The 26,445-nt window shown below is 35.7% G+C and overlaps 1 protein-coding gene across 1 annotated transcript in view; it reads left to right on the top strand.

Moving 5' to 3' along the window:
- Positions 1 to 26,445, top strand: part of Pikfyve (phosphoinositide kinase, FYVE-type zinc finger containing) — a 73,375-nt gene that overhangs the window by 33,488 nt on the left and 13,442 nt on the right. Inside the window, 17 exon segments of the mRNA XM_048344857.1 lie at positions 505 to 579; positions 4,801 to 4,908; positions 8,260 to 8,400; positions 8,916 to 9,042; positions 9,290 to 10,446; positions 11,984 to 12,084; positions 13,409 to 13,480; positions 14,274 to 14,445; positions 15,547 to 15,725; positions 17,938 to 18,051; positions 18,413 to 18,521; positions 18,622 to 18,776; positions 19,837 to 19,927; positions 21,819 to 21,879; positions 22,715 to 22,852; positions 23,196 to 23,316; positions 24,494 to 24,589. Coding sequence (XP_048200814.1) covers positions 505 to 579; positions 4,801 to 4,908; positions 8,260 to 8,400; positions 8,916 to 9,042; positions 9,290 to 10,446; positions 11,984 to 12,084; positions 13,409 to 13,480; positions 14,274 to 14,445; positions 15,547 to 15,725; positions 17,938 to 18,051; positions 18,413 to 18,521; positions 18,622 to 18,776; positions 19,837 to 19,927; positions 21,819 to 21,879; positions 22,715 to 22,852; positions 23,196 to 23,316; positions 24,494 to 24,589 — 3,017 coding nt within the window.

Genomic DNA, 26,445 nt, shown 5'->3' with positions numbered 1-26,445 from the left:
AATCACATTAGAGAAGATCTGAGGAGCCTTATTTTTTCTGCCAAGGGCCATTTGGGTACTTCATACATGGATCATACAAAATTATTAACTGAAAAATTAGCTTGGTCAAATCTTTGATTAACCCACCTTTAATGTGATGGCTAGAACTGCTTTTTTTTTTTGGTGATGTGTTTGCTAGCATTGATGTTTATGTTAGTATGAAAAAATGCTCCTATATTTACTGAATTGTAAGTCACACCTTCTATGGCAGAGACAGACCACTTGTTTTTGAAGGCCTCATAGGTCCCCACTAGCTGGACATTCCCCACCTCTGCATTTAGTGAGAAAGGTGTAGAAAAACAGGCACTCATGCTGAGATGTCATTAATGATGGGTTAAAAGGAAGAATTACATACTGGAACTTTTTGTCCTTAATTAAAAAAAAAAGTGAAGACATAATATCCATTTGACTGTGATTTAAGGACTTTATCATTGAATTTTATTGTTTTCTTAATTGCTCCATTAGATTCCAGGTGGAAAGAAATTTGATTCTGTGGTTGTCAGTGGCTTTGTTTGTACCAAGAACATCGCACATAAGAAGGTAATATGATTCAGATCAACAGTGAAATTCTTCAAAACATGACTGTGTGTTCAGCTAACAAGTTGGCTTTTTTTTTTTTCTTGGTGCCTGTCTTGTGGTTTGAACTCAGGGCCTTGGCACAATCTTTAGCTTTTTTGTTCAGGGCTAACATTCTGTCTCTTGAGCGACACCTCAACTTCAGCATTTTTGTGGTTAATTGGAGGTAAAAGTCTCAAGACTTTCTTGCTCTGGCTGGCTTCGAACTGTGATCCTCGGGATCCTCAAATCTCAGCCTCCTGAATAGCTAGGATTACAGGTATTAGCTACTGGCATCTGGCAACTTTTTAATCACGGTAGTAAAAAGTAGAATGGACATAAAAGAGCAACTAACTATCAGTGCCTTCCGAAAGAGTGAAGTTGGAAACCTCAGCAGGAGGTTTGTGGAGGGTCTCCCAGAGCTGAGGATGAATGGGTTGAAACTTTGATAATGGGAATTCACCAGATACTGGTATCATTTCAGGGAGACAGGGTTTCTCTAATAGGCTGGAGTCTTTCGAAAAGCTTAGCATTCCAAAGCTGGACTTTCTTTTAGACCGAACACACTGTTATCCTGTTATCACTGTTATCCTCAATATCCTCCTCTATTGTATTTCTATTCTCTGTCCTGAGGCTTCTTCTTAGCAACTGAAGTCTTTACTGCAGACTGAACTCAGCATTATCACTTGAGTCATACCCCCAGCCCTTTGTTTGTATTTATTTTTGAGGTAGAGTCTTGTTAACTTGTTTCTGGACGTCTTTCTGCCTTTATGTCCCAAGTACCTTAGATTATAAGTGCGGGCCACTTTGCCTGAACTCCTCTAAGGATCTTAAACTATGTTTTGAAGGCTTCTAATTCTCAGAGTGCAGTGTACATCAAGGTATTTTGTGAACCCAATGAATGTGTGGACCCCTAAACTCCTCTAGAAATTGTCATTCTATAAAAATAGGAGAATAAGAGTATGGGGAAGATGAGGAGAGAAAGGGTGGTACTGCATTTAATGTGGATAAATAAGCACTTCACATAGTTCCAGTGCCATTTGTTGGTCCTTGTATTTCCCACATTTGTAGACCTTGATGTGCTTCAGAATCATGTGAAGGAATTTTAGGAACTCTAAAGATATCCTGCCATTGCCTCTGGGGACATTGATTTTGATACAGCAAAAGCTGAGGCAAATTTCCAGCCTGAGCAACTAGATGGCTGGACTGTAGTCCCGTTATCCGTTTCTTCATTCTTGTAAGTGTAGACTAACACAATTGTCTTTTGATTTCTATGGGCGATTGGTCCTAGAGTCCCCTGGGGATCTGAGGATGTTCAAGCCCTTTATGTAAAATGGTATGGTATTTTACCAAATCTGTTATATTTGAATGGTGAGAGCTCCACAGAAGGAGTAACCAAAGTAGCAAGACATTGTTCAGTTGGATATGTTCATTTGGGTATTTTTGGTAAATATTGTTAGGCTGAGTCTTGCTTGCCTTCATTCAGTCATCTTTGTATGAATGCAGTGGTTGTGGGGTATGTTTTTGTTTTGTTATTTGTTTGTTTTTTCCTTCTTGCTCCTACGCCTCCATTTTCAAACAGTTTGTAGCTGATGTTCATTAAAAGAATGATTACTTAGGATTATGTGCCACTGATGGAAGGAAATCCTATCTAAGAAAATGCATTTATTCACAGAGCTGTGTTGTACCATCCTTTGGGCCTTCTGCTGGAAGAATAGAATCAAGTCTCAATAATGTCTTTTTAATTGTATCCTCTAGTATTATAGCTATAAGACAATACTGTATCATCCCTCTGTGAATATAAAATACCTTATACCTGCTTTATGATATGTAATAGTGACTGTGCTTTATCAGAGCTGTTGTTAATTATGTTACTCAAGAATGTTTTCTTTCCAGATGATGTTTGAGAAGCTAATTTTAAAAATGGTGCCAGGTACCACAACAGTAACAACTTTGCATTTTTCTGTTTTTTTTAATCTTTTTCTTTTTATTAATGGAGTATGCTGGATGTCTAATTTTGTTCAAATGACTGCAGAACCTGGAAAAGCTGTTGCTGCTATTGGTGCATAACATACTGCTAGTTGTGGTCTTTTTTTGTTTTTGTTTTTTGTTTTTGTTGCCAGTCCTGGGGCATGGACTCAGGGCCTGAGCACTGTCCCTGGCTTCTTTTTGCCCAAGGCTAACACTCTACCTCTTGAGCCACAGTGCCACTTCCGGCTTTGTGTGTGTGTGTGTGTGTGTGTGTGTGTGTGTGTGTGTGTGGTGCTGGGGAATCGAACCCAGGGCTTCATGTATACGAAGCGAGCACTTTACCACTAGGCCATATTCCCAGCCCCTGTGGTCTTTTTATATATACACACACACATATATATATATATAACTATATATATTACATATATATTTATACACACACACACATATATATATATATAATTTGAATTTATGAAACTTTAGCTGTGCTGTCAACTTTGGAAAAAGTATCCCAGTTTACTGTGTTGAGTTGGCATTGTACAGAAATTAATAGCTATATTGGTCTAGAAACACTAAACTTAATTTTTTTCTATTTGTACAGGGGTAAACACACTATTAAATATGTAAGGTCTTATCTACAAGGGTTTGATTACAGAAACTGATAAGTATTCTCTAAATAAAAAATAAACAAAATGGTATGGCATTCAGAGATAAATATTTTCCTATATACTTTAAATTGTAGATTATTCTACAATTTAAATGGCATGCATATAGTTCTTATGATGTGTTATTTAGAGAATGAAATAATCTGATCATATTTTATAAGAACCAATACTCTTAGATATTTTTTGTTTTCTGTGGATGAAATCCCTGGATTGAATTCACAGATAGGGAAATTGTGGATATGGAGTGCTGACTGTAAGGCATTTAGCCTTCAGAAAGATTTTAATGATTGTAAATAAATAAAAGCATGCTTTATTATTATAAAACAATATTGTTTTATAACAATAATCCAAAATCAGTTGGCATTTTCATATATATTACTAAATATATATTGTCTTTTATAAGTAGTATTTCAAACCAAATTAAATTATGCTTATTGAATTAAGAGGTGTATATATTATGTTCTCCCATGAATTGAAGAAACTGTAGCTGGGTGTGGAAGAAACATGTGCATGAATTACTGGTTTGTCCTACTAATATTTAGAAATAGTCTTTAATTTGCTGTTGCTGAGAGTCCAGAATATAGTTTCCTGTTTAGTCACTGTTCTCAAAACTGTTTGTCAATTCATAGTCTGTGAGATTGGTCAGTTTGAAACCTTAATTATAGGACTCAAACTATTCTGTCTAGCTTTTAGTTGCATGGTTCGAGTGTATTGTTCAACTGTATTCTTTAGAACTGCTTTAAGGTTTTCTTTTTTAGCTTCATGTTACCCAATTCAGCTTGCCAGCTTAACAATTTATTAGAAACCCATTCTATTAAAAGTATGCTTAGGAGGCATTTAAATTTTTTTTCTTTCTACTCTGTTTGAATTTTTGTGTGTGAATGTTGAGACTGGGACTTGAACTCATGTGTGGTGCTTTTGTTCATTGGTAGGTGCCCTTCCAACCCCCTTATTTTGAATTTTAGAAAGACTAAAATATGTTTTCCACATTGCTGATTTAGAGTTTGTGAATAGAATACCTGTAAGACTTTACCCCAACCCATGTCTAACATATCTTCTTACAGTAGTATAAATAACTTTAAGAAATGATTAAGTATATAGAGGAATAGGTTAAAATAGTATTAAGAAAAAGATTTTGAAGCATTTTGTAGTGATCTGAAAAACAAAGTTATTTACTTTGAAAACTGAAAAGAGGCTAGGTAGCCCCAAAGAACCTAATGGGTAGTGTAATTATTTAGTGAAATACTTTTTTTTTCTTGTGTTACTAGGGCTTGAACTTAAAGACTTGTGTACTTTTGTCAGCCTTTCACTCATGACTGATACTCTACTCCTTCAGTCATACCTCCAGTTCCAGTTTTTGATGGTTAATTGGAGATAACAGTCTCTTGGATTTGTCTGTCTGGGCTGGCTTCAAACCGCTGTCTTCAGATCACACTGATGACCCACTGGTGCCTTGTTGTGAAGTACTTTAAGTTAGGAATTATGAACAGTATGGATTTAAAGTTATGATTGAAAGTGGTCTGTGAAGTACAAGCCTTAAATAGCTTTAGCAAACTTTTTTTCTTTGTAGATGAATTCTTGTATTAAGAATCCCCAAATTCTTCTGTTGAAGTGTTCCATTGAGTATCTCTACAGAGAAGAAACTAAATTTACTTGCATTGATCCTATTGTGCTTCAGGTAAGAACTTATTAATGGAAGTAATCATTGGAAAGAGTGTTTACTGTAGTATTTGCCATCTCTTAGTTATTTAAAAAGGAAACTTGTTACATGTCAAGATTTATTTTAAAGTGCACTTGTATGTACTATCCTCAGATCTCAGCCTTCTGAGTAGTGAGGATTACAGGTGTGAGCCACCGGTGCCTGGCTCAATTCTAATTTTTGTACTGAATTCTTAGATATTCATAAGTAAAACTTGAGTTGTGGTCAAAAGCACAGTGCCTTTTGAAACTGTGGTATTATTTAATTTAACGAGGTCTGTTTACCTGGCAGTGTCTTTTGTGATTTAGCTATGTCATTGGCAAAAATAAAGGATTTTGATTAGATTTATATCAGCTTCATTTTGTCTTCACAAGGCTGATTATATTAGATATCTTGGTCTGCTGTGATCCACTGTTCTCATTGTCCTATCTCCTGACATTTAACCAGCTTGACTCAGACTAGACATCCTTTTAAACACACTGGTTCATGTATAGTCTTAGTTGAATGGAGTTAAAACAGAGGCCATTTATTGCCAGCCCTGTTCTTGAGGCAGAAGCCTTTTGTTTCAGACATGGTCTTGTTGTATAAATCAGACATGTCTTAAACTTGTGATTTTTTTCTGCCTAAGCTTTCTCAGATGCTAGGATTATAGGCATATGCCATCCTGTCTGGCTTAGAAATTTAATTATACTTAATTGGAGCTTCAGAAATAAAATATTAAATATTATTGTTATAATTTAGCAGTGTAAGAAATTCCATATTGCTAATAAAGGCAGAATTTGAGAATGTAAAATTTGTTTGTTGATAGGGTCATACTATGTATCCCAGGCTGGCCCTAAACTTATGACTAAGTTGGAGCCTGTCAATCTCCCAAACTACTGGCACTCTAGGAATGCACCACCATGCCATTGGTAATACACAGTTTCTATCAATAAAACAGAGAAAGGGTAGAAGAGGTATACTTTGTAGAAATACATTACTTCTCTGCAGTTTTATTTAGGGAATAAACCCGTACATTCTTTTTAAAAAATTGTACTGTAAAGGTGATGTACAGAGGGGTTACAGTTACATAAGTCAGGGAATGAGTACATTTATTTTTGAACAGTGTCACTTCCTTTGTTTTCTTCCAGTTTTTCCCTCCTGACCCCCCCCCCCCAAGTTATATAGTTCATTTCCAATGTAGTTAGTCTAGTGAGTATCACTGCTACATTTGTTCACTCTTTGTCCCAATATTTCTTTTCCCCCCTTTACCCACATATAAACTTACCAAACATATAAACTTACCTACAAGACAAAAACACAGAAAACATTAACAGTAACAAAGGAGGAAAAACACCAAAAAGCAAAATTACAAAAAAACCTCTTGGTGCTCTACATCACTGGCCATAAAAGAAATGCCAATCAAAACAACATTGAGATACCATCTCACCCCAGTAAGAATGTCCTATATCAAGAAAACTAACAATAATAAATGTTGGAGGGCATGTGGCCAAAAGGGAACCCTACTTCATTGTTGATGGGAATGTAAACTGGTTCAGCCACTCTGGAAAGCGGTATGGAGATTCCTCAGAAGGCTAAATATAGAGCTCCGCTATGACCCAGCAGCCCCACTTTTGGGCATCTACCCAAAAGACCACAAACAAGAACACACTAAAGCCACCAGCACAACAATGTTCATCGCAGCACAATTTGTCATAGCTAGAATCTGGAACCAACCCAGATGCCCCTCAGTAGACGAATGGATCAGGAAAATGTGGTACATATACACAATGGAATTTTATGCCTCTGTCAGAAAGAATGACATTTCCCCATTCGTAAGGAAATGGAAGCACTTGGAAAAAATTATACTAAGTAAAGTGAGCCAGACCCAAAGAAACATGGACTCTATTGTCTCCCTCATAGGGAATAATTAGCACAGGTTTAGGCTAGTCATAGCAGAGGATCACAAGAGCCTAATTGCTATGCCTCTATGAATGCATAAGATTATGCTAAGTGAAATGAACTCCATGTTATGGAAACGAGTGTTATATCACCGTTGTAATTACTTTCAACATGCCACGTGAGACTGTAGCTTCTATTGTTGATGATCCTCTTGCATCCCCTTCCTGTGGTTGTACCTGCACTATCAGTGTATCTTATCTGAGTACACTGGAAACTGTATATACTGGTATTAGAACTAGGAAAGTGAAAGGGAATACCAAAATCGAGAGACACAGGATAAAAAGACAAATGAATACAAAAGCAATACTTGCAAAACGGTTTGGTGTAAACCAACTGAACAACTCATGGGGGGGAGAGGGAAAAGGGTAGGGGAGAGGGGGGATGAGGGAGGAGGTAAAAAACAGTACAAGAAATGTATCCAATGCCTAACGTATGAAACTGACCTCTCTGTACATCACTTTGACAATAAATAAGAAAAAGAAAAAAACATCTCTTGGTAACTATGAACATTGATATAGTCTTGCTTAGAAAACACTTTGGGTACACAGAGTAGAAGTTACAAATAGGCTCACTTTTTATTGTCTCCTTTGTTGAAAAGTTTTATGAAACAGTTAAGGGACTATGTCATCTTAATTGTGATCATTATTTACACTATTTGATTTGAAACAAAGTCTGTGTGATGAAATTATTAAGCATTGCATTCTAGATTATTAGCTATAGCTATTCTGGGTAAAGAATGATCTGTTGGGAGATTGGAATTAGAAAGTACCTGAAGTGTGAGCTGGGAATGTGGTTTAGCGGTAGGGTGTTTACCTAGCATGCATGAAGCCCTGGGTTTGATTCCTCAGCACCACATAAACAGAAAAAGCCAGAAGAAAGTAGCTGAAAGACATTTTCTGGAGAGTTATTTTTCTTGATACCCAGAAAAAGATACATCCTAATTGGTTTCACAATTAATAAGACAATTCATAACCATATTAAAGACATTTAGAAATTGCTTTCGTTGTGAGGGTTGTAAGGTTAGGATTTAAAAGAAAAGTAAGGAATCTCAGAGGTTGGTAATATTATAGGTTATTACGAATTAAAAATCTATAAGTAGTCTTTTAGGTGTAATTTAGAATGATGATTCAAATTCTTGGCATATATGAATTTATTGTGTTATAGACCTATTTGTGGATGAAAAAATTAGATGAAAGTGATAATAATAGCCAAATTATCTTATTATTTTCTTTTTTGTTGTGAGACTGGGACTTGATCTAGGTATCTGATGCTTTGCTCATCTGCTGGCATTCTACCAACTGAGCTATTCTTCCAACCCCATCATGATATCTTAACATGTTCAGATCTTGAATGATACCAGATATAACATTACTGATTTGTCTTACTTAGGAAAGAGAATTCTTGAAGAATTATGTTCAGCGAATAGTTGATGTTCGACCTACGTTGGTTCTAGTTGAGAAAACAGTGTCTCGAATTGCCCAGGATATGTTACTGGAACATGGCATTACTCTAGTCATTAATGTAAAGTCAGTAAGTGTTCTTATTTTTCTAGTTTCATATCACTTTTTAAAAATGACAGCTTTTAAATTTATATTCACGTATGATAGGTATGGAAGAATATTTCTTTGTTGCACCATATTTATTGAAAGTGAGACAGAAAGCAGGGTAACTACTTAATCATTAAGACTGGAGAATTTCACAGGGGAAAGGAGGTGTGATTATTTATTTTGCATTTATTATAGATATCTGTAATGCCAACAGTGGAGTGGACATTGCTTAGCCAGAATGTATTTGTTGGTTCTAACGTTGGTTGGGGAACGATATGAGCAGAAATATTCTTACCCTTGAAAAGCTTACTCTCTGTAGAATACAGGAAGATTCTCAGAGTGTATTTTGTTCATTAATCTGGAGTCAAAATTCTTTGTTAGAATTATTAAAATTTTGGATATTTATTGGGAGGGCTTTTAATTTTCCTGCTACCTTTTCAAGATCATGTGGTTTTTAATCTTATCTAATTTTGAAATGTTATGTCTTTCTGGTTATAGCAAGTTTTAGAACGGATCAGCCGGATGACCCAAGGTGACTTAGTAATGTCCATGGACCAGCTACTCACAAAACCACAACTGGGTACTTGTCACAAATTTTATATGCAGATATTTCAGCTGCCTAATGGTGAGTCATCCTTAGCATAAATTCATTTGATATTGGGGATCTGAAGAAATGAATTAACTTCTGATATACACTGCAATACTGCAGTATTTAGTAGGAAATATATATTAGCCATGTTTAAGAGAGGATAAGTGTCTGTGGTCTTATCCATGAGGGCTTTTCTTATGTAGATGTTAATATAGTGAATTAATTCTGTCTGTACTTCTAGGTTGTCATCCATACCTCTTATTTTTTGTTTGTTTCTTTGTAGAACAAACCAAAACACTGATGTTTTTTGAGGGCTGTCCCCAGCACCTGGGCTGCACAGTGAAGCTCAGAGGAGGTTCTGATTATGAGTTGGCACGAGTTAAAGAGATCCTAATATTTATGATCTGTGTAGCTTATCATTCTCAACTTGAAATCTCCTTCCTCATGGATGAGTTTGCTATGCCTCCTACATTAATGCAAAGCCCTTCACTCCATTCTCTTATTGAGGGACAAGGGGATGAAGAGACCACACAGGAGCCTTGCAGTGGGATCTCCCTCCCCCGGGATCCTGACTACCTTCCTGACTCTCTATCCTCTGATGATAGCAATTTTCTGGAATCAAGGATGACCTTTGAGAAAAGTGAGCAAGAAAATAAAAGTGTTCCACAGACTGTTACTTCTTTGAAGCACCAAGAATATGCCACAGCTACTTGCCCAACAGGAATCCCCTGTGCTCTCTTCCAATCAGTACCTGAGTCATTGTTGCCACTCCATGAGGACCAACCGGATACTGTAGTCAGTGAACAGCCAGAGACTTTAAATCCAACAAATGAACAGCAGGATCCCAAAAGCCAGATGAGAGCCTTTCGAGACCCTCTACAGGATGACACTGGATTGTATGTTACTGAGGAAGTCGCCTCCTCTGAAGATAACCGAAAGACTTATTCTTTGGCCTTTAAACAGGAATTAAAAGATGTGATCCTCTGTATCTCCCCAGTTATAACATTCCGGGAACCTTTTCTTCTAACTGAAAAGGGGATGAGGTGCTCTACTCGAGATTATTTTCCAGAGCAGATTTATTGGTCTCCACTCCTCAATAAAGAGGTCAAAGAAATGGAGAGCAGGAGGAAGAAACAGTTGCTCAGAGATCTCTCTGGACTTCAGAGTATGAATGGAAGTGTCCAGGCCAAGTCTATTCAAGTCTTGCCCTCTCATGAGCTACTGAGTACCAGAATTGCCGAGCATCTTGGTGATAGCCAGAGTTTGGGTAGAATGCTGGCTGATTATCGAGCCAGAGGGGGAAGAATTCAGTCAAAACATTCAGACCCTTTTGCTCACTCAAAGGATGTATCAGGTTCTGCAAGTTGCAAATCAGGAAACAAAACCGAGGGTGATGAAGAGAGAGGGTTCATTCCAAGTGATGCAGTGTGGTCAACAAAGGTAAGCCAGACAACTTCTGGGTCCTCTTAGAAATTTAGAATTTTTTGAAAAACTGCTGTGGCGGGGTTGACATAAATTAGTAAGATAAACTGCATGCCAATTTATTAAATATATCTTCTGTGCTATCTGTCTATCCTATCCCTACTAGTCTTACCTGTATCCCTATGCGGGTTTTCTTCTAGCTCCTATAACCTACCCTACCTTAAGCTACCCTCTCTTACCTTACCTTACCTTACCTTACCTTACCTTACCCTACCCTACTCTGCCTTGCCCACCCATGAATCTCCTAGCTTATAAGTGTAAAGTAGGATCATGAAGTAACTGGACTTTGGGATTCTTATAGTGAAATAAGAAGAGTCCTGACATAAGAGGAAGTATGCTTACAAATTGTGTCACTATGGCTTGGATGTGGTGATGCATCCTTGATTTTTTTTTTTTTTTAATACTCTGGAGACAGCATCTCATTTCAAAACCTAGGCTGGTCTGGAACTAGGGATCCTCCTCCCTCCGCCTCCCAAGTGTTGGGATTACAGTTGTGTACCACCATACCTGACTTGTTTCTTTTGTGGGTAGCAATGGGAAGAGCCATGGAAGATCGTAGGAAATAGATATGTTTTGAAAAATTGTTAAATTTATTTTTTTTTAACATTTATTTACTTCACATTATTTAACCAGTAGCTCCTTTTTTGACAGAAAGGTAATTCTTAGGTAAATTAAAGGTGTGGGTAATTTAAAGAGATTTGTTTATGGACACATTGATAATGACAGTAATAAAACTAATGAAATCTTTAGGCAAGGTGAAGCAGGTCTTTACGGAAGAGCTTGAGGAGAGCATGGGCATTAATTCTTCTTTAAATGTCTTGTAGAATTCCATGGTGAACCCATCCAGGCCTGGCCTTTTCCTTATTTGGAAGCCTTTTGATTATTTCCTCTATCTCTTTGTATGTTATGAAGCAATGCTTTAATAAGACAAAAAGACATGCAGGATCACTGGTAGTTATGGAAGTAATAAACAGTGGTGCTGCTAATAGTTTTACTTGTTAACTTGTTCTTGTAAGATAATTTAATAAAAATAAGAAGTTAAGAAGACAAGTTACTTAGGCTTTTTGTATATTTTTATTTTATTTATTTTGTTGTACTGGGGATTGAACTCAGGGCCTTAAGTATGCTAGGAAAGCATTCTCCCACAGAGCTACAATCCCAGCCTGTCCCTTTTATATTCTCAAGTGTAAATTAAAGTTTTGAGATCATCTTTCCTCAGAGACCCAATGTCCTCTTTTTATTTCTTTCCTTTTTTTTGTGCTGAAAGGTTTGAAGTCAAGGCCTTACTTGATTGGCTTTTTTTTAACTTAAGGCTGGCTTTTATCATTTGAGCAACAGCTCCACTTCTAGTTTCTTATAGTTTTAAATCTTCACCAGAACTCCTACAATCATGATAGGAGGCATTTTTACTACAGAGGAATGTATTCCATGTTAGAAGCATGTATGATATGGCAGTGTATATTCAGTTCCAGCTGCTCTTATGTTCCTTCTTCAGGTGGACTGTCTGAATCCTGCTAATCACCAGAGGTTGTGTGTGCTCTTTAGCAGCTCATCTGCCCAGTCCAGCAATGCTCCCAGTGCCTGTGTCAGTCCTTGGTAGGATTCTTCTTTCCTTACATCATTGCATTTAGGAGCAAATTCCAATAGCTTCTCAAAAAACAAATAAGCAAACAAAATGCAGCCATTTAGCGTCTGTTTTTAGGTACATGATACAGTGCTGGTCCTATATGAATCAAAAGAACTTTTAAATTATGAAATAACTATAAAGTTTGTCTTTGGTTAGGAGTGAATGAGAGTATGTTAGGTAAAGTGAAAAATGGTAAGGTATAGAAGAGAAATGTCTACTTAAAAAGTAAGACAGATGATAAGCTAGTTTTTGAAAAACAAAAATTGTATTTTGTTGATTATTTCTACAATTTACATCCAATCTATGTTGATAACATGTACAAGTTTTCCTTTAGACCTCATTTTTATAAAGGTAGTCATTTTTTTTCTTCATTATTTTTTGTGTTAGGGATTGAACTTGAGACTTATCACATGTTAGCCATGTACTCAACTACTGAGCTGTATTATGCCCCCCTCAGCCTTAATAGGTTTCACTTGAAAAATTAGTTTCAGGTAGATTAATAGAAATAACATATTTTACAATGTCACAATATTTCAAACAAAGCAAAAAAATTCACAGAGTCTTATATATCTTTATATTACATAGTTTACTGTAGTTTGAAAAGTACTGTGGAGGGATTTAGGATGTAGCTCAGTTGTTTGTACTTAGCAAGTGTGAATAATCCTCAGTACCACACATGTAGCACTATTGCCAAGAGAAAATACTTATAGCAGTGAGATCAACAATTCTTCTGGAGGAATAAAGCTCGAACAGGTACACTGCAGGCTTGGCCCTGTGGCAGTTTGGAATAATTTTTTTCCTCAGGCCAATACTTGCATATAGCCAAACTCTTATTTGTGGGCATTTGTAAATTAGACATAAAGTTAAGAATTGGCTTTTTAGTTAGAATAAGAATTGTTCTCCATGCTCAGTAAAGGCAGAGATTAGGGGGCAGGAGACTCAGAGCCCTTTTTTATGTTGACATAGATTTAAGTTTTGTGAAGAAAACGCTATGCCTCTTTCTAATATACATCAGTTTTACTCAATCAATCTTATAGTTTATCCTCATTAGTTTCATAAGATCCTAATGGACCAGGAAAGATATATATGTAGGTGGCTAGTCTAAACTTGTTTGATAGGTTGGAGTGAAACCTGTTCTATGGCAAACAAACACTACCTGCTTTAATGTTTCATTGTTAAACCATTTCTACTTGCTTTAACACTTCATTTGTTAATCAGAATATGTAGACTGTTGAAGTGTCTATTTTGTCATAATTCTTATAATGTGTTTCTAAAACTGATATTTTATTTTAGGATTGTAACAATGGAATTTTATGGAAAGAACGATCTTACATTAGGAATATTTTTAGAAAGATACTGTTTTAGGTAAGAGCTATTTTTTTACCTTACGTTTTATTGCACATGTTTGTTGTTGTGTGCTGGTACTAGAGCTTGAACGCAGGGCCTCTCCCTTGCTCAGCATTTTTACACATGACTGATACTTTATCACTTAAGCAATGCCTCCAGTTCTGTTCATTATACTTTTTTGTGTGCTGGCCCTGGGGCTTGAACTCAGGCCCTGGGCAGTGTCTTTGAGCTTCTGTTGCTCAAGGCTAGCAGTCTACCACTTGAGCCACAGCTCCACTTCTGGCTTTTTTGGTGGGTAATTGAAGGAAAGAATCTCATAGACTTCCCTGACTTCGACCCTCAGTCCTCAGACCTTGCCCTCCTGAGTAGCTAGGATTGCAGGCATTGAACTACTGTTACCCATTTTTGAAGTCCAGAATTTTAAGCAAACTCATAGAAGAATAATGGTACCAAGTATTGGGTGGTCCTCACTTTCATACTGATCATAGAAATTCATAGAGAATCTATTTCATATTCAGACTGGGATACTTTGTCACAGTATGTGCCTATGTAATTGCCTATCTAATTATTTTAGCAAACCTAAGACTTCTTCAGGATGTCTGTTTTTACAGTTATTCAAATGAAAAATAAGAGAAATGTTGGACCTTAGTTTAAGTTTTAGCACTGTTACTCTTAGAAATAGAATGAGATGTTGAGATGTCCTATAGGAATAAGGACACCAACTGAAAAAGAACAGAGAGATGGTGTGCTACCTTGGCAATGGTTCTGAGTAGCCAGTGTTGGTTATGCATGGCTTCTCTGTTTGTCACAGGCCTTCCTATCAATGCCCTAGCATGTTCTGTGATACCCCTATGGTGCATCACATTCGGCGTTTTGTCCATGGCCAAGGTTGTGTGCAGATAATCCTAAAGGAATTGGATTCCCCAGTACCTGGATACCAGCATACAATTCTCACATATTCTTGGTGCAGAATCTGTAAACAGGTAAATATACTCTGTTATAATTTTCATATGACATGCCATTACTTATATAGTTTTGTTTTGGTGGTGGGCAGTAAGTGGTCTGTACCGGTTTGCAATTTATTGTATTGGGCCCTTTAAAAAAATTCCTGTACTATATGTTCAATCTAATATTTTCCTCTTGAAGATTACATTTTAGGAATAGATCAGTCATTATGAAATCATGAATATGTAGAAAATACTGAGGCCTTGTTCAGAAAATACATTGAGATTATATCTTGATAATTCTGAATTGTGTTTATTCATTGAGCAGATACTTAGAACCACCTATGTGCCAGGCATTGTGCTTGGCCCTAGGGATGAAAAGAGAATAATGAATGACTTCTGATTTCTAGGGGAACAGATAGACATAAAGTAAGTAAGAAAAGTTACAACATGTATGAACCGATTTCTATCTTTATTAATTTATTGTACGGACGTAGTTTTGGCTTTTGCAAAGTACATGTAGCCAAGGATGTTCGTGGAGGATATTCCAAATAGACAATCTTGACTTTGGCACATTAGATATGTACACCCTATAGAAGAGGATAATCTGAGGCCATCTAAAAAACTGTAAAGAATACTCATGTAGGAAAACATGATATATTGTTAAGTAGATAAAAAGCTTATCAAGTTAATTATAGAAAAGGATTTTTTTAAAGAACAAATACACTGACTCTTATGTATGTTTTCACATACATAAAGAATGTAAACATAGTGGGTGGGAACGTGGCCTAGTGGTAGAGTGTTTGCCTCGTATACATGAAGCCCTGGGTTTGATTCCCCAGCATTACATATACAGAAAATGGCCAGAAATGGGACTGTGGCTCAAGTGGCAGAGTGCTAGCCTTGAGCAAAAAAGAAGCCAGGGACAGTGCTCAGGCCCTGAGTTCAAGCCCCAGGACTGGCAAAAAAAAAAAAAAAAGAATGTAAATATATAAAGTTGTTGCAGTCTCCATCTACCTTTAAACATTTTGGATTTTTCCGCCCCTGGTTTTCTTCAGTCAGAATACATTGTTTGTATTAGAAAATGCACTTAAAAAGAGATTCTCATATAGTATTTAAATTATTTTTTCTGAATTCCAGGTAACACCAGTTGTTGCTCTATCCAATGAATCCTGGTCTATGTCATTTGCAAAGTACCTGGAACTTAGGTTTTATGGGCACCAGTACACTCGGAGAGCCAATGCTGAGCCCTGTGGTCACTCCATCCACCATGATTATCACCAGTATTTCTCTTACAACCAAATGGTGGCGTCTTTCAGGTAAGAAGTCAAAGGGCTGTTGTATACTATCACATTCCTTGAAGGCTTTGTAGCAGTTCCATTATTAGAGTGAATTTGTGATTATGTGTCATTCCCTGTCTTCATCCTCACAAATATGCAGGGCCAGACTCTGCTAATAATGAATGACTTCTGATTTCTAGGGGAACAGATAGACATAAAGTAAGAGCTTTAGTATTATTATCCTTACTTATAGACTTTATAGATGTTTTACATGAGGATAATGATATTCACTTATCAAGCTCTAGTAAGAGTTGGATTCATGATTTGAACCATGGTCAGTTTTCTACTACTGGCCTCACTCTTAATGATGATTTTGATCTGAAAGTAGCACAATTTTTGCTAAGGTTCTAATTACTATAAAGAAAACAAATTACTCTGGTAAAGATAAAATTTTATGTTCAGTTCTTCTCAGAAGCACATTTGTACAAGCAAATTTGTACAAATTCAGAAATATTGAAATCATTCCCTGCATTCTCTCAGACCACATGGAATAAAATTAGAGCACAGGGCTGGGAATATGGCCTAGTGGCAAGAGCGCTTGCCTTGTATACATGAAGCCCTGGGTTCGATTCCCCAGCACCACATATATAGAAAATGGCCAGAAGTGGCGCTGTGGCTCAAGTGGCAGAGTGCTAGCCTTGAGCAAAAAGAAGCCAGGGACAGTGCTCAGGCCCTGAGTCCAAGGCCCAGGACTGGCCAAATAAAATAAAATAAAATAAAATAAATAAATAAATAAATAAAATTAGAGCACAACCCTAAAAGCCACCTAGAAAATCCTGGAGACTGAACAACATAATGCTCAACTGCCAGTTGGTCATTGAAGAAATCAGAATGGAAATTCAAACATTAATGGTTTTTAACCAAAACGAGCACACAAAATTGAGCAGCTCTTCTGGGACACAGCAAAGGCATTACTCAGAGGAAAATTTATAGCTCTTAGCACCTACATCCACAAATTGGAGAAATCTCAATCCAACAATTTAATGATACACCTGAAGCTCCTTGAGTGATGCAAAGCTGGTTTATTATACACAAGTCAATTAATATAATCCATCTCAGCTAGCATTATACTTAACGGCAAAAAGTTAAAGCCATTTCCTTTAAAATCAGGAGCGAGACAAGGATGTCTGCTCTCTCCACTCCTCTTCAATATAGTACTGGAATTTCTAGCCAGAGCATTTAAGTCAAGAGGGTGTAACAAGTTGGACAAGAATGTACTTACCACCTAAGGTATAACCCCTCTGTACTTCATCTTGACAAAAAAAATTATGTTAAAAGGATAGTTAGTATTCTAGTGCTAAATAGTTTGTGAATGCCTTCTGCCTCTGCCTTCAGTGCAGATTGAGAATCTTGATACTCTTCCCCACTCTCAGACCTGCCACTGTGTTTCACCAAGATGGTTGTAGTAGCATGTCTTCTTGTGGTTTTGACCCTAAAGCTGGTGCATGGTATAGCAATCAGATGATTTGTTAAAGAATCAGGCTTAGGTTATTCCTCCAAAGGGTATCTGTTTGCCCTGAGTGAAAACCAGAGTCCTTGGACTGGCCTGTAAGCTCCTATATTCTCTGGCTGTCCAGGACCTCTCTATTAGAAGCACCTACTTCCGTCCCTTTGCTCATTCTGTTGTAGCCTCCCTGGCTGTCTGGCTGGGCCTCAGCTATGTCAGGTAGGTTCTGCCTGTAAGCCTTGGGCTTCTTCTTTCTTTCATGAGCTGCTTTTTCCTCAGATATTTGTCTGCTGTGTGTCCCTACTTCCTGTGAATCTTGATTCAGATTTTATCTCCCCTAACACCTTCTCATGCTTATTAGTACACCCTGCTCTTCTTTCTTGCTTTATTTTTTCTCCATAGCATTCTTAAATGACTTAAATATTTGTATATTTTGTTACCCAAATTTTGTCATTTCTGAATTATGAGAGCAGGAAGTTTTGTAAGCATCTGGCACATAATACACTCTCAGGAAATATTTGCTAATTAGAACTTACTGCTTTTTTACATAAGAGCTTTAAACTTAAGCTTAAGGGATTTTTTAAAAATAATGATTAACAATTATCTCCCATATTTTTGTTTTAAAATGTCATTTTATAGAAACTTCATTTTCTCTAATGCTGCACTAGGATTTAATTGACCATTGGAATATGACTCAAGGGATTGAAATATTTTTTATTTTTGTTATTTGTATTTTCAATTCAGTTATTCTCCCATTCGGCTTCTTGAAGTATGTGTTCCACTCCCCAAAATATTCATTAAACGCCAGGCCCCATTAAAAGTGTCCCTTCTTCAGGATCTCAAGGACTTCTTTCAGAAGTAAGTTTCAGTTTCTTCAACCATCCAGTTTTGTTAAGTAATACCTATAATTTATAGCTGTTTTAAATGATCAGGTTTAACATTCTTTGAAAATGTAAATAGCTTTATTTTTCTAATTGTATGTTATATGCTGAATATAAAAACAGAAGAATGTAAATAATATATGAAAGTAAACTCAGTCATAATAAATTATAATCTTGAAATATATACTTTCAAGTCCTTTGGCTCAACAAAATTATATGTGGTTTTTAAAGTTAGAACTTTCAGTTTTGATTTGTATATAACATCTTTCCCCATAAATTGAGACAAAATTTTATTTTACCTTCTTTAAAGTTTTAATGTTCTTTCCTTCCATTTTAAGAGTTGCACAAGTATATCTAGCTGTTGATGAAAGACTTGCATCTTTGAAAACTGATACATTTAGCAAAACAAGAGAGGAAAAAATGGAAGATATTTTTGCACAAAAAGAGGTAATTTGATAACAAAAAATCTAACTGACCTAATTTATCAAAAATGTCTTCAAGTATTTGTCTTTATAAGATGTCTGTGGACCAAATTTGTATCTTCCAGATGGAAGAAGGTGAGTTCAAGAACTGGATTGAGAAGATGCAAGCAAGGCTTATGTCTTCCTCTGTAGATACCCCTCAGCAACTGCAGTCCATCTTTGAGTCACTCATTGCCAAGAAACAAAGCCTCTGTGAAGTGTTACAGGCTTGGAATAACAGGTAGTCCTTTACAACCCGAATTTCTTTAATACTGTTGCCAAGTTTGCCCTGACATATACTTTAAAATATAAAGACTTCATTGATTATAGTTATTACATTTTATTCTCAAGCTTTTTTTTTTGGTCTTATCTCTTTTTTCTTCATTCTTTAAAAGACAATGTGCTAGTCTTCCATTTATGAAGATACAAAAACCAAAGATGGAAATAGCTTACTTGACATACATTTGAATCATTAGCATTATTATGATTTTAGCGATAATTGGTTTGGGGGTTAGAAAGTTCAAATATATTGCTATATATACCTGTATATGTATGTGTGTATTTATATGTGTATACATATATATATAATATATATATATATGTATACACACATATAAATATCTGTGGGTTTCTTTTTTTTCTTTTTGCCTGTCCTGGGCCTTGAACTTGGGGGGGCTCAGGTGCTGCCCCTAATAAGCTCATTTTGCTCAAGGCTAGCACTCTACCACCTTGACCCTTCAGTACCATTTCTGGCTTTTTTTGTGATTCTTTGGAGATAAGAATCTTATAGACTTTCCTGCCTGGGCTTGCTTTGAACCATGATTCTCATATCTCAGCCTCCCGAGAAGATAGGATTAGAGGCATGAGCCACCGGCACTCAGCTTTATATTAAATATTTTTAAGAATATTTTTATAATCATTTGCTATTCTTTTTTTTTTTTTTGCCAGTCTTGGGACTTGAACTCGGGGCCTGGGCACTGTCCCTGATCTTCTTTTGGCTCAAGGGGCTAGCACTCTACCACTTGAACCACAGTGCCACTTCCAGCCTTTTCTGTTTATGTGATACTGAGGAATCAAACTCAGGGCTTCGTGCATGCTAGGCAAGCACTCTACCTCTAAGACACATTCTTAGCCATAATTTGCTATTCTTTTACAATTACAGTATAGTTACATTAGCAAGAACTCTCGATTAGTTGATATGACGAAAAGCTAGTCCAAGTTAAACAACGTTAAAATGTATTATAATTCAGATTCAGAGCACTGGAACTAAAACTGTATTTTTCTTCTACCTTTGGCTATAGGCTGCAGGACCTTTTTCAACAGGAAAAAGGCAGAAAGCGGCCTTCGGTTCCTCCAAGTCCTGGAAGACTGAGACAAGGGGAAGAAAGCAAGGTAATATGTAGTCTTTTGTTTGGTCCTTCATCAACAGAAATACAACTAGTTCTGTTCATTACCGTTAAGAAGTGGTAATTGAATACAGCTTTAATATTAAATGGGGCTTTCATCTTGTAGGTATCAATGTGCCTGGATTTCTTCAACAAAATGATCTATTACAAATAATTTTTTGAAATATTTATTTTAAAAACTTATCTAGTAATATTACTGAGGTAATGTTAATAATGACAGTAAGTTCTACTAAGAAAACTATATATAGGTTAAGAGTTTTTGTTTTTCTTACTCTGCAGTTTTGTGTGTTCTTTCTCTGTGCTTAAATGAAAGGCTCATAATGTTACTGAACTGAGCACATTCTACACATTAACTCAACTGATGTTTTCTAGCTGCATTAGTTTTCTTTTGCTTAGCATGCACAAATGTGATTTAATTTTCTGTACACTTTTTATGGTCTAAGGATCTGGCAGTATGGTTGAGTACTGACTTCAGAATCTCATAAGGCTCAGATCAACAGTGTAGCTAGGCCATCTGTCTTTTTTGAGGTTCCTCTTTCAAATGCATTCAGATTGTTGGCAGAATTCAGTTTCTAATAGTGATAGGGCTGAGCTATTCTGTTAATGGTTATTGAATGGAGACCATTCTTTAAATCTTAGACACTGCCTGCATTTTCATTTTAAAACCTTCAACAGTTGCCTCCCTTTTGTGCATCAGATTACTTACTTTTTCCATCTCTGATTTATAGACTCAAATTTAAGAGCTTGTGATTATTTCAGGCCCATATGTATTTCTATTTTAAGTATATTGGCAAAATCCCTTCATATCCACCAGTACCTAAATTGGTACTTGATGGGGGGAGGTATGTATGTACCAGGGTCTGGCAATGTTGACTTCTGTCTTATCATGCCTCCCAGATTTCATGTGAATTAATGTTAGTATAAGAGAGTTTACTTTTATCTCTTAAATAACTGTGTAGGAATCACATTTCCTTAAAGTTTAGATGAGGGTAAGAATAAGGTTACTGAAGATCATCTGTATGTTAGTATTAGCCAACTGGCCCAGAGCTGTTGATGACTACCACAGACTTTGCATGGCCTTTCCATTTCCCTGTGAAGGCACTGAATATGTAATAGTGGAAAATATAAATTATAATATGTAGACAGAATTAGGAGTATTAAGAGCACTCCATAAGTTAGTCATCTTTTTTGAAAGATTGAAAATTAATTTAAAATTCTGTTGCCCTGGCTTTATATTTGTTCATATCATAGTTTCTGTACTTAGGATTGGGCATCCTTCCATGTTCCTTCTCCTTGCCCCCCCATCATCCCTTGTCTTTCCCTCCCTCTCTACTTCATTCCTTTGTGGCATTCCTGTCTTAGCCTCTCAAATAGTAGGATTATAGGCCACCATACCTGCCTGGAGTGGACATTTTTCTAGGTTATAAGGCATTCATCTGTGAACAAAAATCACAGCTACGGTGCTAATGAGCATTGTATCTGTGAGAAACCAGCACTTTAATCTTAACAGATTAAATGTAGAAGTCAGATAGGAATCTAGCAATTTTCTAATTAAATAGACAAAGAAGATATTTATAAAATGCTAAAGCAACAGTATTGTGTCACTCTTTTTTTATTTTTGAAAAAGGATATTTTAATTTAATCAGTGTTATACTAACATTCGTATGTAATGAATTATTTTTAAATGAGTTAATACATTAAAAGGTTCTAGGTTTAGTTTCTAATAAGGTAAAAGCTATTAAAATTATTAGTAGGCTTTCTAACTTGAGTATAAACAGGTCCTGAGATTGAAAAACCTTGAGATTCACTGGATTGGATAAAACTAAAAAATGTGATTTTAATGTTTCTTTGAAGACACCATATGTTTTTCTCTACAGATAAGTGCAATGGACACATCTCCACGGAATATTTCTCCAGGACTTCAAAATGGAGAAAAAGGTTGAGTCTTGAATCTAGTGTCAACTTGCTATTGAATTTAAAAGAATTTCTTAAAAAATATATCAAGTGTTTATAACTGCTAATTTTCAGCATTTTTTTCCTGATGCAGTTGTTCATAGAGAGACATTCTTTTTGTAGTTCTTATCAGCCTAAACTATCATATAGCTTATTGTAAGATGATACATTAGGATATAGAAACATAAAATATGGAGAGATACACGGCTAAGAAAAAAAGCAACAGAGAAGAGGAAATTGAACTTTTATATATTTCTTTTGCTTATTTCTAAGTCATTCCCAGAAAAGTTGTTAAACATCTTAGAACACATAATTTCTATTTAATGTCATTAAAGACTTTTCTGGACTTAAGATGTCTTACAGTGTTTTATTGAATGACTTGGTAACATCATAGAAACTTTGTGAATGATTTACATAGACTACCTTTATTGAACAAGAACGTAATCATTTAGGATATTTTTCTATAAAAATTATAATTTAGTGTTTCATCCCCTTCTCCAGAATCAGCATATCATGTTTCCCAGTGTTCTAATTTCATTCACTACTAAATTAAATGGTATTTAGGTAGAGTTTGTGGTATAGTAGAAAGAGGATATTAGGTGAAGTCAGAATTGGTTGATATTTATAGATTTGATTGTAGTCATGTCATACAACCTTTCTGAATTTTTGTGTATATTTCTACAGCTTGACCTACACAACCTAAATAATTTTTAAAAAGTGAAATTTAGGAAATAGAAATATGTTTTAGTATTCAGAATATTAATAACAGATAAGACTCAATGTTTTTAAAATAACGCACTTTAAATTGTGTTTTCTGTAGAGGATCGCTTCTTGACGACCCTGTCCAGTCAGAGTTCTACTAGTTCTACCCATCTCCAGTTACCTTCGCCACCTGAAGTCCTCGCTGAGCAGTCTGTAGGAGGGCCTCCTGAACTTGACACAGCCAGTGGTTCTGAAGGTACAGCAGTTTAGGTCACTTTTACCATACCTCAATCCCTCATGCATACTACCTGGCTCCTGGGATAGTAAGAAATGATTGCTTGCAGGATGTTCTCTATTTCAGAGATGTTAAATGTAAGGGCAAAGACTTGTTCATTGTAATCAATGTAGTGTGTGTTTCACTATCACTTTCTGTTTCATCCCCTAAGAATCATTTCTCCTAAGTCAGAAATTTTAAGATGTAATTGTTAATGGGATGTACATATGTTAGCCCCAGTGGAAAAGAAGGCTAATAAAATTGACGCTTCTACTTTTCATTCTTCCTGAATATCAATATATAAAAAGAATATATTTTACCCTAGATGTGTTTGATGGACATTTGTTGGGATCCACAGACAGCCAAGTAAAGGAAAAGTCTACCATGAAAGCCATCTTTGCAAATTTGCTTCCAGGAAATAGCTATAATCCTATTCCATTCCCATTGTAAGTATTTTAAAAAGTAATGGCTAATTGAGTGCTTATGTTTTCTTGTAATTTAAAAAATTCTAGATTTATTCTCTACGTATTTTGGTATATTTTCTCTGCAAATATATATTTATTGATTCTAAATTTCATATTTATATAATAAAAGAGACATTATTTGACGTGAAATTTACAGACATGTCATCACTATTATATATATGCATAGAAGAAAGCATTAAATAATGTTGCCTAGTGTGTATATATATGTATAACTATGAATTCATATATATGAATGATGTACTGCTACATCTATTGATTTTATATTCTTAAAAATGTATTGCTAGTCATATGAGGGAATATTTCTGGCCTAGTAATTCCCTGGAATTTGTTACTCTTCTAGCAATAATGATGAGTTATAATAACCTACACAGGTTTTTATATGGACATTTTTTTGTGCTGGGCTCACTGGGAATGAGAGGAAGTCAGGGAAACAAAACTTGGGTTACAATTGAGTCACCATTGAGTTCTACATTATAACAGTAGTGACATTTTATGTCTAACAGGTTTTCTTTACAATTCCTAAAATACTTTTTCTGAAGCTTTATAATAGAAAAAATATTGTACACTTAGAATTATTAGAAGTTATTTTTGAGACTCATGTGGCTGAAGTCTTGACAATACAGAAAGCTTTGTTGGGAGTGCCTAGGCCAGAACCTGATTTGAAATCTACTCCTGGTATTTTCAATTGCCTTCAAAAGTTTTTCTTTATATCTTCTCAATACCTTATATATTTTAGCTTAAGTTTTTTTTTTTTTGTCGTTGTTGTTGTTTTGTGCACCATTATTGGGGCTTGATCTCTGGTCTTCTTGTTCCCATTTGTCTTTTTCACTCATTTCTGGTGCTCTACCACATAAGCCACAGCTGTAGTTCCAGCTTTTTGCTAGTTAATTGGAAATAAGAGTCTCTTGGGTTTGTCTGTTCAGGCTGGCTTTGAATTGTGATTCTCAGATCTCAGTCTCCTTAGTAGCTTAGATTATAAGCCTGAACCACTGCCATCTAGCTAAATGTATTCTTATTGTGTAGTATTTATTAACACTGTCCTGAGATTTAGTTAACATTAATGTGTTAATGCATTTATATTTGGCTTTCTCCTGATGCTCTCTTTACTTATTAAATTGGTTTTTAAAAATTTCAACAGTGACCCGGATAAACACTACTTAATGTATGAACATGAACGAGTGCCCATTGCAGTCTGTGAGAAAGAACCCAGCTCCATCATTGCATTTGCTCTCAGGTATTAGTCATGGGACTTATTCTCATACGGTTATATCTATCTCATGAGGGAAGATGATTAAATAAGCAAAAACTTTATCCTTTAGGTATGATAGTCTTATTCTCTTCACACCTCAAAATCTCTACCCAAATAATAAGGTACAGCTAGCATGACTCTTAACCAAATTGATGAGATGGATTGTTTACTAATCCTTATCTCTAACTATTCGCTTTGTTTTAAGTATGTATGAGTCTTGTATCCCTCACTTTGTTTACTGGGAATATACTTACCTTGTGTCATCTGAGTATCATTTTTTTCATTCCTTCATTCCACAGATATTAAGCCAAAGTTTTCTGTTAGGGAAACTTATTTCTGTGCCTTATTCTGTAGACTTGTTTGACTTTTAATTTACATAATTTATCATGTATCTTAAAGAAGTATCAAATTTTAGTATGTTTATATAGTATGTTAAAAACCCCAGCTACTTAAGACATAAAAGTATCTTGGCATTGGTTGAACTTAGCATAAGTAGAATCAAAGGTGTTGAATTAATTTTTTTTTCTATAACACGAGACAAAAGCTATTTATTGCTTTCTTTTCAGATATGGATCATAATGTATCTTTATTGGACAAAAATTTGATTGTGGTACTGAACTTACAGGGATAAACAAGACAGTTGTATATAACTACCTTTATGGACTTACAGTTTAGTTTGGATAATGGAATTTTTTTCCTTTATATGAGTCCATATGCTATTATTTTAGGCTTGCATTTTATCCTTTATGAGGACAATATTTGCTTTTTACTTTGTAATTCATTAATAGATCAGATAAGTATCAAATGACAATCTTTTTTCTTTTTTTTTTTACTATTGGGAAGAGAGTATGTAGTTAGTTTTTTTTAACGTCTTAGAAAAATAATGCACTCTACCATTTGTCTCTTGATCTATGAAATTTGCTTTATCTAAGGCATGACTCTAAGGCTGCTATTGGGGGGGGTGGCACATAGCACATTAAAAACAGTTTTTGTTTAAAGTTTAATACTGTTAAGTAGAAAAGCACTCTTAAGTTCCTTATTCTCTATTGTGGAAAAAGTAAGTCTTTATGTTTCATATTTTAAACTTGCCTGTTCAGTCCCTGAAGTCTGAAGTTATTTATTCTAAATATTAGTAACTAGATTCTCTGGTGCTAAAGATTTAACTCAGGGTCTTGAACATGCTAGATAAGCATTCCACTAGGCAATTATATCTCTAGGGCTTTTAATGACATTTTTGATCATTGTTATGGTTATTGATCCTAGTTTATCAGTCTTTTTTATTGTTTGATTCTCTGTGAAGATATCAACTTTCTTCATAGCTCTTTTTTTTTTTTTTGGCCAGTCCTGGGGCTTGGACTCAGGGCCTGAGCACTGTCCCTGGCTTCTTTTTGCTCAAGGCTAGCACTCTGCCACTTGAGCCACAGCACCACTTCTGGCCATTTTCTGTATATGTGGTGCTGGGGAATCGAACCCAGGGCCTCATGTATATGAGGCAGGCACTCTTGCCACTAGGCCATATTCCCCAGCCCTCTTCATAGCTCTTGATCACTTTTGTAGAACCTAGATGTATTTGCTTAAGGATGGATTTGTTTAAGGATGGATTTGTTTAGTGTTTCTCTAGTACAACACTTATTCTAAAGCTTGTGATATGTTTTTTTTCAAATTTTTATTATCAAACTTATTTACAGAGAGGTTACAGTTTCATACATTAGGCATTGGATACATTTCTTGTACTGTTTGTTACCTTGTCCCTCATACCCCCCTCCCTCCTCCCCCTTTCCCTTTCCTCCCATGAGGTGTTCAGTTCACTTACACCAAACAGTTTTGCAAGTATTGCTTTT

This window comes from Perognathus longimembris, chromosome 4 (assembly GCF_023159225.1).
Source record: "Perognathus longimembris pacificus isolate PPM17 chromosome 4, ASM2315922v1, whole genome shotgun sequence".
In the NCBI taxonomy this organism is placed as follows: domain Eukaryota; kingdom Metazoa; phylum Chordata; class Mammalia; order Rodentia; family Heteromyidae; genus Perognathus; species Perognathus longimembris.
This window is presented reverse-complemented; position numbering and strand designations above follow the sequence as displayed.